Source organism: Salvelinus fontinalis, chromosome 29 (assembly GCF_029448725.1).
Source record: "Salvelinus fontinalis isolate EN_2023a chromosome 29, ASM2944872v1, whole genome shotgun sequence".
NCBI classification, from domain to species: domain Eukaryota; kingdom Metazoa; phylum Chordata; class Actinopteri; order Salmoniformes; family Salmonidae; genus Salvelinus; species Salvelinus fontinalis.
Genome location: NC_074693.1, coordinates 13,226,331 through 13,244,195, shown reverse-complemented (window position 1 = coordinate 13,244,195; position 17,865 = coordinate 13,226,331). Strand labels below are relative to the sequence as shown.

Here is a 17,865-nt window from a genome sequence, read left to right as displayed (position 1 = left end):
AGTTGTCCTAACAGGCAAGCAGGGACAAAACCAGTCAAAAATAACAGCTAAATAAAATGTAATTGTTGCCCATTACAAGTTTACTTTGTGCTAATGAAGTTGATCATATATCAGCATGGCAGAAACTGTACCCTACACACCAAAACATACCTAGCCTCCACAGGATCCCCCCCAAAAATAAAGAGGGCACAAAATAGTTCATTAATAGAATTACTTGAACAAATATGTACAGAGAATCGACAAGCATCGTTGAGACTGAGAACTTTCAAAAATAAAGTTATCTGATGAGAAGTGTGATGTTCCTAGCTTGTCACATGTTCAAAGCATTGAGTAAAGTAAGCCACCATATCATATTTATTAGTTAGACATACTTTATTTAAGGCAGTAAATCAGTGTTTTTTTTCTAGCGATAGAAACTATAAAAATTTAACATTTTGTTATGAGATCTGGGTCTAATAGTGAACATAATGATATCTAAACCTTAAGATGGCAAGAAAGGAAAGTTATCAGAGTAAAATCACAAGTAGTTTGACTGTGGTAAAGGCAGAGTAGTGATAAAAGAAAATGATGTAACTGAAACATACAGAAAGAAAATCATTACCAAACATTGAAACATTTTTTATGCAAAATCAGAAACATTTAAGGTACATGCTTTCCAGTCCTACTACTCTCAATAGAAGAAGCACATGGTTGGTAGTGATGACTCAGAGCAGTAGTTTGTCCAATATTGTGTGCCGCTACTCTGAATATTCTTCTGTTGGTTTTACGTCTATCTTCTGCTCTTTCTCAACATAATTCTACTGCTCTGGGTTCAAAATCCCCTCTGCTGTCAGATAGTGGAAACAGTTCAGCCTTTGAAGACCTGCATTTGCTCATTAAACAATGCAAAACAATTATAAAGTTAAGTTTGAAAAAAAAAATGTGAAAGAGTCTCCCAGCCTGGCGGGCCGCCTTTAGGACACTGAAGAGATGGGCTTGAGAGTCTGGTCTGTGGGGTGGGTTGGTGGGGGGGGGTAACCATTAGGACACTGAAGAGATGGTGGTTGAGAGTCTGATCTGGCGGGGGCCACCATTAGGACACTGAAGAGATGGGGTTGAGAGGAGAGCCCATTTGTGTCAGCACTTTATCCAGCCACTGCAGAGGGCCGTGAAGATGAACTTCTATCCAACAGGGGGTACTGGTGACATCTTGTCGGTGATACTCGGCTCCCCAGCCCTGTGGAGGGGGAGAAAGAGAGATAAAGCTGGGTCATATTCACGAAAGGAAGTAAATGGTCAGAAAAGGAATGAAACAGCAAATTGTCCAATAAGAAATCCTCATTTTCCATTGCACAATGTGTATGCTACAATGTGCCCTAATGTTATTCTCAACACTGCAGATTTGCTCTCTCAATGAAATTAAGTTAATTGTCATTTCCACAAAAACTTTTTTTTGAATCACTGGCCAAGATGATAAAAGCAGTGAATTGTACATTGTACTGAAACTAGTAGAAACGTTAAAATCAAAATGTAATTGTATATCACCTTTACAAAGCTCATGCGGATGGTGCACATCTTGGTCAGTTCGTAGACAGCCTCAAAGCCATGGTTCACAGACTGGGCCAGTAGCTGAGCAAATTCCTGGTTGTTAAAGATCTTCAGACTGCAGCCACTAGGGATCTTACACACCGTGGTGGGGTGGAAACCATGGTGGTAGTTACAGTTACGGCTCTGAACGAAGATACTGGTGTCACTCAGACACTCTGCATACACCTCACCTCCTACATAGTACAGGTGGACCCCTGAGGAAAGAAAGAACGAGAGTTACAACCCTGAACAAAGATACTGGTGTCACTCAGACACTCTGCATACACCTCCAACAGTACAGGTGGACCACTGGGGGGGCTGAGAGAGAACAAGTAAAAAAAGCTAAATACTAGTGTTTCAAGCTCCTACAGTAATACCTAGATAAATGCTAGTGTTTCTAGCTCCAACAGTAGAGTAATGACACCTAGCTAAATGCTAGTGTTTCTAGCTGCAACAGTAGAGTAATGACACCTAGCTAAATGCTAGTGTTTCTAGCTCCAACAGTAGAGTAATGACACCTAGCAAAATGCTAGTGTTTCTAGCTCCAACAGTAGAGTAATGACACCTAGCTAAATGCTAGTGTTTCTAGCTCCAACAGTAGAGTAATGACACCTAGCTAAATGCTAGTGTTTCTAGCTCCAACAGTAATACGTTAATAAAATAAACCTCCATAAAATAAGAACTGCATGATTCAACAGAACATCATGCATGTTTTTCACCATTCCTTCCCCACACTTTCTCTGAACCTCATATCCACTTTCAACTAATCATCTCAATGTGTTGCCCTGCTCACCTTTGCCGATGTGGCGGCGTGTGTTCTCTATGGTCGAGTTGCGGTTGACGTTGGAGAGCAACCCCAGGCAGAAGCGGTTCTTGTTGTTGGAGGGGTCGGTGAAGCCGTCCACCAGGACGCTGGTAGAAGAGGCATGGTAGGCCTCACCCACTCTGTTGTTCAACTCATAGTACACAATACTGCACCAGTGGCTCGGTTCCTCATACTCCACTGGCTGCACATCTACAGGGACAAGGTGGAGAGGAGGTTGTTCAACACAAAACGGCACCAGTGGCTAGGTTTCTCATACTCCACATCTACAGGGAGAAGGTGGAGAGGAGGTTCAATTCATAGTACACAATACTGCACCAGTGGCTCGGTTCCTCAAACTCCACATCTACAGGGGTCCTTCTGTGTTGTAAAGGAAAAGGGATGGGTAATCTTGAAAATGTACAATTTAATTTGATCAATTCATGAACGATGTGGTGCATTTGTTGTGCTCATGGTTCCTACTCTCGCGACAATTACGCCTGACAAGGCCAAAGAAATCCACACCTCGCTGGGATAAGCGTGAGGCTCGTATTCATTACTTAAATTATTCCGCTCGGTGTGAACACGAACGAGTCACGCTATTTAAAAACACACTGGAAAACGAGACAGTCTTACGTATAAATGACAAAGCCTAATGTAGCAGGAACAATGTTCACCTGCATGTAGAGTATTTATATTAAGTTCATCAGAATATTATATTCTCATTCTAAAAGGGAAGGAATTAGAAGATGTTACCTCTCTATTCAAGGTTCACATGCATTGCTCTTATGCCCTCTCCTGGTATGAACTGGTACTGGTCTTGTGTCAAGTTCACCATTGCCGCCATATTTGAGTTCCCTTTCATTTATGACTATGGCAAAGATGGTACATAGAAAGTTGAGCTATTTCTTTGATACGAGGTTGGAGTCTCTGTTTTTGAACTAAATCAAACGGCTATATCTTGTAATTAAAAATAGTAAGGTGGCCAATAACTGCCGATAATACAGGCTGTAATTTCCCCCCCCGCTAAAACGTTAATCAAAAAGTTCATAGTCGTAGTATTTCCACTGAAATGTCAAACATGCTAATTGCTAACCTGTTAGCTACCATTTTTACGACACCAACAATCACAAAACATTGATATCTTGTGATCAAGCCAACACTGTTGGTCAAATATTAATTAAAACGCTGTTGAATATGCCGATAATACGGGGTGAAACGCTATCTGTATAAAGTGCCTTTGAATGTATATGGATCAAACTGAAAATCAGATCAGATATTTTAACATCTCAGTATCCTGATGTATTTTGTGCCGTGATGCTAGCTAGCGCTAAATAAACAATCTGAATGTTTACTCTGCTAGCTAATGAGGCGTGAAGTGGCTAACGTCACCTGGAGCGGTCAAGTCAAAAGGTATGACTACTATATTTTCACGTACAGGAGAAATGTAAATTCATAATGGTCTGATTCTAACGTAAACGCCTACTTTGTGGGCTTTATTGCCAGACTACAATAAACGAAGCACTTGCCTGAAACGGAGGATCCTGTGTGTCAGTCCTGCAAAGTAGCGACGGTCAAGAATCAAGGGGTTACACTAACACGCCCTATGAATTAAAAGACTCGCATTTGTTATTTTGTACAGTGCCTTCAGAAAGTATTGAGACCCCTTGACTATTCCCACATTTTGTTACAAATCCTCAGCAATCTACATACAATACCCCATAATGACAAAGCGAAAACAGAAATCACTTATTTATATAAGTATTCAGACCCTTTGCTATGAGACTCGAAATTGAGCTCAGGTGCATCCTGTTTCCATTGATCAACTTCATTGGAGTCCACCTGTGGTAAATTAAATTGGACATGCTTTGGAAAGGCACACACCTGTCTATATAAACGGTCCCACAGTTGATAGTGCATGTCAGAGCAAAAACCAAGCCATGAGGTCGAAGGAATTGACCGTAGAGTCAGTCAGGATTGTGTCAAGGCACAGATCTGGGAAAGGGTACAAAAAAAAAATGTATGGAGCATTGAAGATCCCCAAGAACACAGTGGCCTCCATTCTTAAATGGAAGTTTGGAACCACCAAGACTCTTCCTAGAGCAAGCTGCTATAGGAAGAGCAATCGGGGGAGGTGACCAAGAACCTGATGGTCACTGACAGAGCTCCTCTATGGAAATGGAAGAAACTTCCAGAAGGACAACCATTACTGCGGCACACCGCAAAAGCAGGCCTTTATGGTAGAGTGGCCAGACGGAAGCCACTCCTCAGGAAAAGACAGTCCGCTTGGGTTCGCCAAAAGGCATCTAAAGGACTCTTAGAGCCTAAGAAACAAGATTCTCTGGTCTGACGAATCCAAGATTTAACTCTTTGGCCTGAAAGCCAATCGTCACGTCTGGAGGAGCCCTGGCACCATCACCGTGCTTCGGCGTCGGGGTGGCAGCATCATCATGCTGTGGAGATATTTTTTCAACGACTGTGAGACTAGTCAGAATCGAGGCAAAGATGAACAGAGAAAGGTACAGCGAGATCCTTGATGAACTCCTGAGCGGTCTGGAGCAGGTTTTTAGACTGGGTCGAGAGGTCACCTTTCCAACAGGACAACGACCCTAAGCACACAGCCAAGACAATGTAGGAGTGGCTTCAGGACAAGTCTCTGAATGTTCTTGAGTGGCTCAGCCAGAGCCTGCACTTGAACCCGATCGAACATCTCAGGAGAGACCTGAAAATAGCTGTGCAGCAACGCTCCCCATCCAACCTGACAGAGCTTGAGAGGATCTGCAGAGAAGAATGTGAGAAAAAACCCAAATACAGGTGTGCCAAGCTTGTAGCGTCATACGCAAGAAGACTCGATGCTGTGATCGCTGCCAAAAGGTGCTTCAACAAAGCCCTGAGTAAAGGGTCTGAATACCTGTGATCTCAGTTTATTTGTATAAATTAGCAAAAAAAAGCTAAACAGTTTTTGCTTTGTCATTATGGGCTAGTGTGTAGTTTGATGATGGGGGGGGGATTTAATACATTTTAGATTAAGGCTGTAACGTTAAAGAACGTGGTCTGAATACTTTCTGAAGGCACTGCATGTCTCGGCGTATGCTCAGGCTGCCCTCGCGCCAATCAGTTCGTGCGCGAGACTAGGGCACAGCTGGCACGGTTTCCCTTACTAGTCCGCAACGCAGGTTCTCTTGACAACCGTGTAGTCACTTCCTCCTCTCCTGGGTGCCCGTACCTCAGCTGAGTCTAAGTTGAGGGATGCGGCGATGGTTTGGGTTGTTGGTCTGGTCGCAGCTCCTGTGAGCTCTGTCATCGGTTAGGAGAGGCTACTCAAAGAGAGGAGGGCAACCAGCTCCTGTGAGCTCTGTCATCGGTTAGGAGAGGCTACTCAAAGAGAGGAGGGCAACCAGGTTCTGTGAGCTCTGTCATCGGTTAGGAGAGGCTACTCAAAGAGAGGAGGGCAACCAGGTTCTGTGAGCTCTGTCATCGGTTAGGAGAGGCTACTCAAAGAGAGGAGGGCAACCAGGTTCTGTGAGCTCTGTCATCGGTTAGGAGAGGCTACTCAAAGAGAGGAGGGCAACCAGGTTCTGTGAGCTCTGTCATCGGTTAGGAGAGGCTACTCAAAGAGAGGAGGGCAACCAGGTTCTGTGAGCTCTGTCATCGGTTAGGAGAGGCTACTCAAAGAGAGGAGGGCAACCAGGTTCTGTGAGTATCCCCCCCACCACCTGTGTCTGCCTTGGTTAAGCACCGCTTGACTCTTCCCAGAAGGGTCCGGGTTCAACCTCTGTGATTCGGGTCCTACATAGACTTGAGACCAAGCTAGCTAACAAGCGCTGCATAGCGTGCTAGCCAGTTTAGCCAACTTGCTGAGGCGAGCTAGTTACTGCTAGCTATTCCGGCTTCCTAATGGTGAACTTGCTAGGGTAGCCCACTTGTTTTTTTTTTTTTTTTTTTTTTAATCACTCGGTTATTCTAAACGGACCGTGCTGCAGTCAAAGAGAATAGCTAACCTAGGTTAGGATAGAATCCTTATCATGGCTAACGTCAGCTAGCATGCATAACAGCTAGCACGCCACAGATAAACGAGTTGGGGACCTCCACATGCTATCCGTACACCCTTCCTGTACTTAGTTCGCCCCGGGAGACTAAGGTGTCCAAATGCAGCCTTCGCCCCAAAAGTCATGGCTATGTCCTACAGGTCCTTAGCTTTGAGCTATTTTCCACACCCTCCTTCTCCTTCTGAAGAATAACAGAGGTTGCATGTCCTGTGTTCGGTGCGAGCGTCATGCACATACATTGAACGGACCCAGGATAAACAGTTATGTGACCAGCTGTGTGTCTGTTATGCTAATCCAGCTAGCAGCAGGGCACTCCCTAAGCCTCCAAAATCCAGTGGGAGAAATGCTGCTATCTCCTTGGCATACAACAGCAAAGGTTAAAGGTTACCTAGCAGTGTATGTGCCCACACCACCAGGAGTCTGGCAGCGTCTTGGGCAGTTGTTTAAAGAGTTGACTATAGGAGATGAGTTGGGCATCACCACACACGTCCTCAAGGTTATCGGCTGAGTATCACTGCCCTCAGTGTAGCCCATTGTGCTTACGGCTGGGAAAGGGGAAAGGTCACTAAGCAGCGCTCTGTGTGCTCAATACCCAGACTGCCACATCTTGTTGGGTCAGGTATGGATGGTTTGCCATGGGCCGTTTCATTTAGTATCCGTTGGGGTCGGCTTGGAGAGTGAATATATTTCTCCAAGGTATGTTGTAGCGAAGTTGACTGACTGAAAGGGAACAAAACGTTATGATTGTAACTACTGTTCCCCGAAGGAGGGAAACAAGATACAACACTTGTTTGGCCATGAGACCCATTTCTGGGCTCGAGGAAGAACGGTATTAAATTGAAAGAATTAATCCGAGCCAGGATTAAGGCGGGCTTCCAGCGAGGCGCGGATTTCATTGGCCTTGTCATGAGTGATTGTAGATCCTTCAACAGAAGTCACAAGTGTGTGACTCACCAGAGTAACGTACCCCGTTTCCCTCCTTCAGAGAACAGTAGTTAGTCATAACGTTACGATTTCAATATGTATGGACTGCTACGTGATCAGGACGACACAGACAATTAGGCTAAATCAGTTCCAATGAATGACGGATAATGTCTGAAAGCAGGAATTCATGTGATCAGAAAAAATAAATAAAGTGTAAAGTCCGACTCCTCACCCCCACTAGGCATGTTCCTGGGGCCGATGCTGCTGGTCTCCATGGACCCCTCCTGTCCCATCTGCTCATCGGGGGGCATGTAAGCCGGGGGTGGGGTATCAGCTGGAAGGGAAGACCACAATGGACGGATAGTTAGGAGACCAGCTGCTGCGGATGACAAATGGCTGTCCACACACTTACAGCGGACGGACACATACACACAAGGAAGAGTCTAACGCATGCATGCCCACAGTCACGCACACACTCCGACAACTCCCAAGAGGAGTTAAAAACCCATCCACCACCACAGGATCTTTCTCTACCCGGAAACAGGTGTAGGGTTTCACACATCCGTCACATGGAACACTAATGTATGGCTCTATGGACAGTCCGACTTGTTTTGTATTACACAATTACTTATGGAGGACAGAAATTGAGAAAGTGGGGAGTGGGTGTGGGGACAATTGGTAATGTTTTTTAGTTTTTTATGAGAAGGCTAGTCTTCCTACAGACCAAAAATTTACAGGTTACCACGTTGCTTAGAGGGTGGCCAGATTTCTCTGGAGATGTATTCGTATTTCTGAAAAATAACACGGCTTCCCAACGTGACAACTCAATCAACACTGCTTTTCATCCTCTTACACCACATAGAAGTGATAGCACTAGCACTGCAGTGTTTCATACCCGGGGGCAATTCACCACAGAAGCAGTGGTGTACAGTACTTAAGTAAAAATACTACTTAAGTCGCTTTTTGGGGGGTATCTGTACTACTATTTAATTTTTACTTCACTACATCTCTAAAGAAAATGTACTTTTTACATTCTCCCTGACACCCAAAAGTACTAGTTACATTTTGAATGCTTAGCAGGACAAACAATGGTCCAACTCACACTAAACAGAACATCCCTGGTCATCCCTACTGCCTCTGATCTGGTGGACTCACTAAACACAATTGATTTGTTTTTAAATTATGTTTGAGTGTGACCCTGGTTATCTGTAAATAAATAAAGTGTGCCGTCTGTTTGCTTAATATAAGGAATGTTAAATTATCCGTACTTTTACTTTTGATACTTAAGTATATTTAAAACCCAAATACTTTTACTCAAGTAGTATTTTATTTGGATGATTTTCACTTGAGTCCTTTTCTATTAAGGTATCTTTACTTTTACTCAAGTAGGAGTATGAAGTACATTTTCCACCACTGCATAGAAGTGAAAGCACTACAGTGATTCAAACCTGGGGGGGGCAATTCACCACATAGAAGTGAAAGCACTGCAGTGATTCAAACCTGGGGGGGCAATTCACCACATAGAAGTGAAAGCACTGCAGTGATTCAAACCTGGGGGGGCAATTCACCACATAGACGTGAAAGCACTGCAGTGATTCAAACCTGGGGGGGCAATTCACCACAGAAGTTAAAGCACTGCAGTGATTCAATTCCCCCCCCCCAAAAAATTTAAAAGACAAAGGCTCCAGCCTCTTTTCCGCACTGCCATTCTGCCTGCCTGACTACAACAGCCCATCAATCTGTTGTGGATAAGTGCAGCAGCAAACCTCACTGGCTGGGGATATATTCACCAGAACAGGAGCTGGAGGTCAGACCTATGCTGTGTCCAGCGATGGGCGCACTGACTGACGCTCACCAGTCACCCTGATGCAGACCTTTGGTATACACTTTAGTGGCCATTTTTGACTGTTCCCCTGGCTGGAAGAAGACCCTGGTTTGTATCATCAGAAATTGTTAGAAAATCAAACCAAATTGTTCTCCACAGATTTCTAATCCCATTTTTCATTAAAGAAAAAATTATACTTATTTTAAATGGCAATCTTACTTCCCTTTTACATTTTCACATAGAGGCCAAAGGCAGTGTGAGACCAGGTGATGTGTACAAGTGTGAAAACCCAGTGTGAATACATGACATATGCTGTTAGCCTATTATATTGTAATAGCAGCTATCAATAAAACACATAAGTGCATGATAAAGGATAGGAGTGTATACTGACATCTACCTGGAAGCTGGAAAGGGCTGGAGGGTCCAGAGCTGGCAGGAGAGTTGGGGTAGGTGCCCACCCCTCCGCTGGAGGCTGGGGAGGGAGGGTAAGGGGAGTTGGGGGAGATTGGGAAGGAGGTGACGCTGCCTCCGCTGTGCTGCTGGAAGGACTCTGGGAAGGTGGCGTTCACGGGCATGTGGGGCTCGTTGTGAGTCATGTTCCTGAACTGGACCAGGAGGCTGTGTTGGGGGTTGAACTCACTGTGGCGAGGCACCAACACCGGAGGCAGCACTGGTGGAGAAGAGATATAAATAAATATACATATTGATTTGAAGCACCTTAAAAAAACAGGAACCTTGGGACACTGTAGTATTTCATTTGAAACCATTGAAAACATAGGTACTACACACTAATAATGGACTCTTCTCATGACCTGTTGTCATTGGTGGCTGTGGTGCATGTAGTGCATGTGGTGCATGTGGTGCATGTGGTGCATGTGGTGCATGTGGTGCATGTGGTGCATGTGGTGCATGTCCAACTGCAGAATATTTACATGTTGTCAATACCAGTTGTTTTTTTCCATTTCATTCTAAAAACATGCCAATATGATGCAGGTCCTACTGATCAGGTCATCTGTAACTGCTCTGCGCCAACATGTGACCGACAGCTTTGTTTTTACCAATTCAAGGGCAGATGTCTCGTCTGAGTGACGCGATAACACATCCATCTCTAGGATAGCAGCCAGATAGCCCCCATATTGTTCTGAGGAAATCACCTTGAGACATATTTCTTGGAAATCAAAATAGTATAAATAGTCAAGGATGCAGTACTCTCCTTCAATTGGTTAAATAGTCATGATGCAGTACTCTCCTTCAATTGGTTAAATAGTCATGATGCAGTACTCTCCTTCAATTGGTTAAATAGTCATGATGCAGTACTCTCCTTCAATTGGTTAAATAGTCATGATGCAGTACTCTCCTTCAATTGGTTAAATAGTCATGATGCAGTACTCTCCTTCAATTGGTTAATTAGTCATGATGCAGTACTCTCCTTCAATTGGTTAATTAGTCATGATGCAGTACTCTCCTTCAATTGGTTAATTAGTCATGATGCAGTACTCTCCTTCAATTGGTTAAATAGTCATGGAGTACTCTCCTTCAATTGGTTAATTAGTCATGATGCAGTACTCTCCTTCAATTGGTTAATTAGTCCTGATGCAGTACTCTCCTTCAATTGGTTAAATGATCATGATGCAGTACTCTCCTTCAATTGGTTAATTAGTCATGATGCAGTACTCTCCTTCAATTGGTTAATTAGTCATGATGCAGTACTCTCCTTCGATTGGTTAAATAGTCATGGAGTACTCTCCTTCAATTGGTTAATTAGTCATGATGCAGTACTCTCCTTCAATTGGTCAGGATGCAGTACTCTCCTTCAATTAGTCAGGATGCAGTACTCTCCTTCAATTAGTCAGGATGCAGTACTCTCCTTCAATTGGTTAAATAGTCATGATGCAGTACTCTCCTTCAATTGGTTAATTAGTCATGATGCAGTACTCTCCTTCAATTGGTTAATTAGTCATGATGCAGTACTCTCCTTCAATTGGTTAAATAGTCATGGAGTACTCTCCTTCAATTGGTTAATTAGTCATGATGCAGTACTCTCCTTCAATTGGTTAAATAGTCATGGAGTACTCTCCTTCAATTGGTTAATTAGTCATGATGCAGTACTCTCCTTCGATTGGTTAAATAGTCATGGAGTACTCTCCTTCAATTGGTTAATTAGTCATGATGCAGTATTCTCCTTCAATTGGTTAATTGGTCATGATGCAGTACTCTCCTTCAATTGGTTAATTAGTCAGGATGCAGTACTCTCCTTCAATTGGTTAAATAGTCATGATGCAGTACTCTCCTTCAATTGGTTAATTGGTCATGATGCAGTACTCTCCTTCAATTGGTTAATTAGTCAGGATGCAGTACTCTCCTTCAATTGGTTAATTAGTCAGGATGCAGTACTCTCCTTCAATTGGTTAATTATTCAGGATGCAGTACTCTCCTTCAAGTGGTTAAACAGTAACTTAAGTCAGATTCTCCTTACTGTGTCATGTTCAGTCCCTGCAGAAGGACGTGCGCAATAGCCACAAAACCATCACGTATAGGCTAGGTCTTTCAATGCATTGGATCAATACTATAGTAGGAACAAACACGATTTAGATGCCAGTATGTACTAGCTACAAGCTAGTGGTTACTTACCTGGGCTCTCTACTCTCTTGTAGTGGTAGGGGTTAATGCAGACCTCCTTCTGCTTGGAGCCAAAGGGGTATTCACACACCTCCAGAGGCTTGAGCTCATGGTGAGACTGTAGGTCGGGCCACCTCCACACTCTGCAGTAGATAACGTGGGGGAGACCCTTCCTGTGGGACACCTGGAGACGACCGTCCAGAGACCGAGGGATAGTCACACACTTACCTGGCAGGGCAGGAGATAGCGAGACGGGTTAGGGAAGGTTCGAAAATATCTGGACCAAGTATGATGCTGCTATAAAGTAATAGTCTAGCAGACTCTCTGATCCAAAGAGACAGTGTCTCTCTCACACCTGGCCCGGACCAAGTATGATGCTGCACACAGTACACTACAGGCAGGGACACTCACTGGGCTGTCCTGGGCTGCTGAGGGCTTTCTCCAGGTCCTCCATGGCTCCCTTCTTCTTCTTCAGTTTCTTGACCAGGGCGTCAACAGCCTTCTCAGCCCATTTCTCCTCCTCGTCCCCCTGCTTCCACCCCAGCAGACGCTTCACAGCTGGACTGGTGAAGGAGAAGAGGCTGGACATAGAGGTCATGGTGCTGCTGTCTGTGGTGAGAAGGAGTGGAGGGAGGGAGAGTGAAATTTACCAGAAAGTAAGGTGATTGACGAGTCCTCTTCTTGGATCACAGTCAACAGGGAGGGAGAATGTGTGTGTGTGTGTGTGTGTGGTGGGGGGGTGGAGAGAGGAGGCTTAGCCTTGCACACCAAGGACAGGAAATAGAGGCAGGACGCAGGCAGGACACAGCTGCTCAGGAAAGGAAAGCCTGCCGTGAGGTGGGATGTACCCTGGCACTGGGTCACAACCAACCCCACTGAGGGGAGTGCAGTTTGGGGAACAAGTCCAGCTGAGATCCCACCTCTCTGACACACAACAGCCCAGAGGATTTACAAACGTAGCTAGTCAATAGGCAGATATAAATAGGAAAAAGGACCTATTCTCTCCTCTTCTCCCTCTCGTTCTGAGTCTCTGGTTTAGTCCATATGATGTGGTGGCCAGCGCCTGGGTTAAGGTCTAGTGTGGAACCTGGAGGAGAAAAGATTAGAAGCTGTTAGAAATATATTACAAAACAGAATCTTTAGGTCAGGTGACATCTAGGACTGGGACGATAACAATATCACCATACGCCTTAGTATCGTGGCAAGGAAACAAAACACAAAGTGTATTAACATCGACCTGGCCAAGGCTTTCGACTCTGTCAATCACCGGATTCTTATCGGCAGACTCAACCGCCTTGGTTTCTCAAAATGACTGCCTTGCCTGGTTCACCAACTACTTCTCTGATAGAGTTAAGTGTGTCAAATCGGAGAGCCTGTTGTCCGGACCTCTGGCAGTCTCTACGGAGGTGCCACAGGGTTCAATTCTCAGGCCGACACTTCTCTGTACACATCAATGATGTCGCTCTTGCTGCTGGTGATTCTCTGATCCACCTCTACGCAGACGACACCATTCTATATACTTCTGGCCCTTCTTTGGACACTGTACTAACAAACCTCCAGACGAGCTTCAATGCAATACAACACTCCTTCCGTGACCTCCAACTGCTCTTAAATGCAAGTAAAACTAAATGCATGCTCTTAAACCGAGCACTGCCCGCACCTTCCCACCCGTCTAGCATCACTATTCTGACTTAGAATGCATGGACAACTACCTAGGTGTCTGGTTAGACTGTAAACTCTCATTCGACTCACATTTAGCATCTCAAATCGAAAATTAAATGTAGAGTCGGCTTCCTATTTCGCAATAAAGCCTCCTTCACTCATGCTGCCAAACATACCCTCGTAAAACTGACTATCCTACCGATCCTTGACTTGAGGCTACTTTGTAAATGACATCGCCCACACACTACTCAGCAAATTGGATGCAGTCTATCACAGTGCCATCCGTTTTGTCACCAAAGCCCCATATACTACCCACCACTACGACGTGTAAGCTCTCGTTGGCTGGCCCTCGCGTCATATTAGGCACCAAACCCACTGGCTCCAGGTCATCTATAAGTCTATGCTAGGTAAAGCTCCGCATTATCTCAGCTCCACTGGTCACCATAGCAGCACCCACACGTAGCACGCGCTCCAGCAGGTATATTTCACTGGTCATCCCCAAAGCCTATTCCTACTTTGGCCGCCTTTCCTGCCAGTTCTCTGCTGCCAATGACTGGAACGAACGGCAAAAATCACTGAAGCCTTATATCGCCCTCTCTAACTTTAAGCATCAGCTGTCAGAGCAGCTCACAGATCACTGTACATAGCCCATCCAACTACCTCATCCCCATATTGTAATATTACTATTTTTCCTCCTTTGCACCCCAGTATCTCTACTTGCACATTCATCTTCTGCACATCTATCACTCCAGTGTTTAATTGCTAAATTGTAATTACTTCGCCACTACAGCCTATTTATTGCCTTACCTCATTTGCCCACACTGTATATAGACTTTTCTATTGTGTTATTGACTGTATATTTATTCCTGTTTGTTTATTCCACGTGTAACTCTGTGTTGTTTGTGTCTCACTGCTTTGCTTTATCTTGGCCAGGTCGCAGTTGTAAATGAGAACATGTTCTCTAACCTGGTTAAATAAAGGTGAAATAAAAAGATAAATAAAAGCAATGTCATCTAGAGCAGTGGTTCCCAAACTGTGGGGCGCATCACCTTATTTTTAAAGGAACTCAGTCTGGCTTGAAACTTACTCTTGAAAGTTGTAATAGTAAAAATGCACAAGGTGCCATTTCAAAAATTGGGTAGTGCATCATCAGTTCCTTTTGTCATGCTAGTCATTGCACACCTTTAGAGAGCTTTTTTTATAAAATTGTCAAATGCCCATGTTAAGTTTATTTAACCCATAGATTGTCGGGAATTTTTGTCACTCAAATATCACATGAATACACATGAGATATGCCGAAATGTATAGCACCCCTTGACTAAATGTGTAGAATAGCAGGAAACAAGCTTTAAACCTGCTACATTCTCCCAACCAACAAGAGGGGTGTGAACTGTTTGTGTCATGAACAGTGCTTGTTGCCATAGAAATAGACTTGGAGCACACAAGGGGGGGGGGGGCCTTGAGTGAAAATGTTTGGAAACGCCTGATCTAGAATCACATGTATTTATCTACCACGCTATAGCACAAAATATTTCACATACAGCAGGTTTTTAAAAGATCAAAGAATATGGTATGCTTGAGATACAGTTATCTTCACAGCACTAGTGACATCTGTAAGCAACAGCCTCACAATGCCCCAATCTGGGCGATGTATGGATGGGATAGAGAGACAGACAGACAGCCTGGCGGACAGAGACCTCTGGGTAGGCAGGCAGACAGATCCCTAGGTGGACAGGCAAGGGAAAACCGGCTGATAGACAGGCAGACATATCTGGGTGGACAGAGGCAGAAAGAACACAGGTATGGCCGCACAGCTGTTGAAAACAGCCCTAGCAGAGGATGTGAGGTCACTGAAAGCTGCTTCCTCTCCCATCCTTTCCCATCATATCCCTCCCTTACGGCACACAGCTGTCCAACAGCACCAGGCAGTTTACCGCTTCATTGGTACAATAGGGAAAAAGAACTAATGGAGCTCTATAGGCAATACAATATACCCTACACGTCAGTCACCAAAGGAAGAAAAAATTTGCTTTGCATGCGTCATGATTAGGTGAGATGACAGGGCATACAAGGAGAACAAAAATGTAGCAGAGGCTAGGTAGGCCATTTACTGACTCTAATGATGCACGTAGGCCTGTTTCATCCACAAAGATATGGATAACTGGGCTATAAGCTAGGTAGGTAAGCAAGCCTGACCAAATAATATGCTGGTTTCTGTGAGGCTGTAATGCCATGTGAGCGATGACAGCAATACAATAACTTTAATGACAGGAAACGTGCACAGATCCCCAGAGTCCAGCAACTGATCACACCTCAGTATTTTCCTGTCTGGCTGTCCTGTAGCAGGGTCAGGAAGCAACACAAACAGTGTCTGGCTGGAGAGACCATGGCAGTCACCATGGGTACCAGGTTTTGAGAGTGCCTCAATTCAGTAAACATTGGGCAGAAAAACAGAATGTTGTTGAGATGAAGCTTAGCGAAAAGCATCGCAACATTCAACATAGAGAAAATATAAATCACGTTGAGACAATTCTGACATGGCATGCTCTGGCTACACGGTGAAAGTGAAAAGACAAATTATGATTCAGGTAACTAAGCATGAGATGTCTCCCCACCCAAGGTGATACTCAAGAGGATATTGCCTAATTGCCACAAAGGATGATCATTTGACACCAGAAACCCACACTGACATCTTTACTGCAGGATGATAAATCAAAAACTACTTGACCCATAATCACAACCATTATACCACTGAAGCTTGAAACGAGCACAAAAGACATGTCCCGATTCCCATAGAAACAACTTTGTAAACGTAACTAGTTACACTGAACAATGTGACAAAGTAGCTAACGTTAACTTCCAAGGTACACAATCACATGGAATGCCTAGCTAGCTCGAAAGTATAGGTAACAAATTCCACTTGATGTTTATACACATAGTTAGCTAGCCATGTCTTGTGTCAGATACCTATAATTATGTATGTAGCCATGTGATTAGTTATGCCTATGAAGAGTGGAAAATATATAAACTCATCCAATTTCGCTAAAGTGAACTTAGCTAACTACGTTTGTTAGCTAAGCCTAGCCAAGTAACGTTAGCTACCGTTAAAGCTAACGTTAGCTTGCTCAACACGCTACAAGTTAATTAACTAGCTTAGCTAGACAGTTGGTTATCGTTGTTGAACCGAATTGATGTTACAATCAAAGTTATTTGTGTGGTTTCACATGGCTGAGGTTAACACGTCCTATTTTGACCACAAATCTCGTTTTTATCCCACCCCAAGTCTAGCTAGCTACCTCTTCCCTCTCCACCATTCCAGAGATAACTTTTGCAATCACTTCTCTAGCTAACTGGCTAGCTACACCCCCTCTGGAAAAGTACCCAAGCCTATCTTCACTGATTAAAACTTGGTAATTTGGTAGCCTTCCCATGGAAACATGCTTATCTAGTAGATAAACTATAATTTCGTCGCATACCTTTGAATAATTGAGGCAGGCTGGTCGCTTCCTTATTATTTTTTTCTCTATTTAAAGCAGTCCGACAATAAGATGTTTTTTAATTTTCGACTTTTTTCCACCAATGCCTGTTTTGCCCCACTCTCCCGACTCCTTTTTCCTGGCGTCAAGACTGGGAGGCGGAGCGCATATCCCTCCGCTAAATGAGCGATTTTACTCTGTTCTTCATCTTTTTACACTTTGTCACAGTCTTCTTCAAATGAGAGCTATTCCACGTTAAAAGAGTGATGCTGAGACTCAGATTTCTCACTTAAAAATGTATGTCAAACAAAAAACAATAATTGCAACCATTACAACTCTATGCACAAGGACTACTTTATACAATTTCCCTAGAACATTTTACTAAAACATTTACTTGAAGAATCGTGCAGATGCAAACGTTTGGTAACAGAATGAGTTTGTACTGTTTGTGCCATAATTCTGTTCCCAATCTTTGTTTCCGCACTGTTCTTCAATTAAATATTAATACTTTACTACATTTGTAAAGCACTTTTCATTATACAGGACAATCTCAAATTGTATAAAATATATATATATATATTTTTTATAAGTTTCTGTGGAAATTATTAAAAGCAGTCCTTGTTCATAGAGTTGTATGGTTGGGTTAACTTTGCAATCATTTCTCTTTGTTTGACATTTTAAAGTGAAAAAACGGAGTCTCAGAATCACTCTGTTATCGTGGAATTGCCCATGAGCAGTTTGTAAAGAAATATGTTGTAAATAAAAATCATCATAATCGTACATCGTGGTCCGATGAAGCAGACGCTAAACCATAGGACTGTTTCGCTAGCAGACTGGAATATGTTCTGGGTTTCATCTGATAACATTGAGGAGTTTACCACACTTTCATTAAAAAGTGCATCGACGATGTCACCCCCACAGTTATTTTTTTTATTTCACCAG

At 43.7% G+C, this 17,865-nt stretch overlaps 1 protein-coding gene across 3 annotated transcripts; it reads right to left on the bottom strand.

The window, feature by feature from the left end:
- Positions 1–353: 353 nt before the first annotated feature.
- Positions 354–17,093, bottom strand: LOC129827451 (mothers against decapentaplegic homolog 5). 3 transcript variants are annotated; one of them, XM_055888310.1, is made up of 9 exons: positions 16,924–17,093; positions 12,781–12,872; positions 12,197–12,394; positions 11,798–12,013; positions 9,558–9,836; positions 7,574–7,675; positions 2,360–2,581; positions 1,525–1,781; positions 354–1,216 (listed from the first exon to the last, which is right to left on the bottom strand). In XM_055888310.1, the coding sequence occupies exons 3-9, from the start codon at positions 12,381–12,383 to the stop codon at positions 1,073–1,075; spliced, it is 1,407 nt and encodes a 468-aa protein (XP_055744285.1). In that variant the 5' UTR covers positions 12,384–12,394; positions 12,781–12,872; positions 16,924–17,093; the 3' UTR covers positions 354–1,072. The 3 variants fall into 3 exon arrangements, with proteins under 3 accessions (XP_055744285.1, XP_055744286.1, XP_055744287.1); XM_055888311.1 differs by having other exon boundaries at positions 9,564–9,836; XM_055888312.1 differs by lacking the exons at positions 12,781–12,872; positions 16,924–17,093 and adding an exon at positions 12,554–12,733.
- Positions 17,094–17,865: the final 772 nt, after the last annotated feature.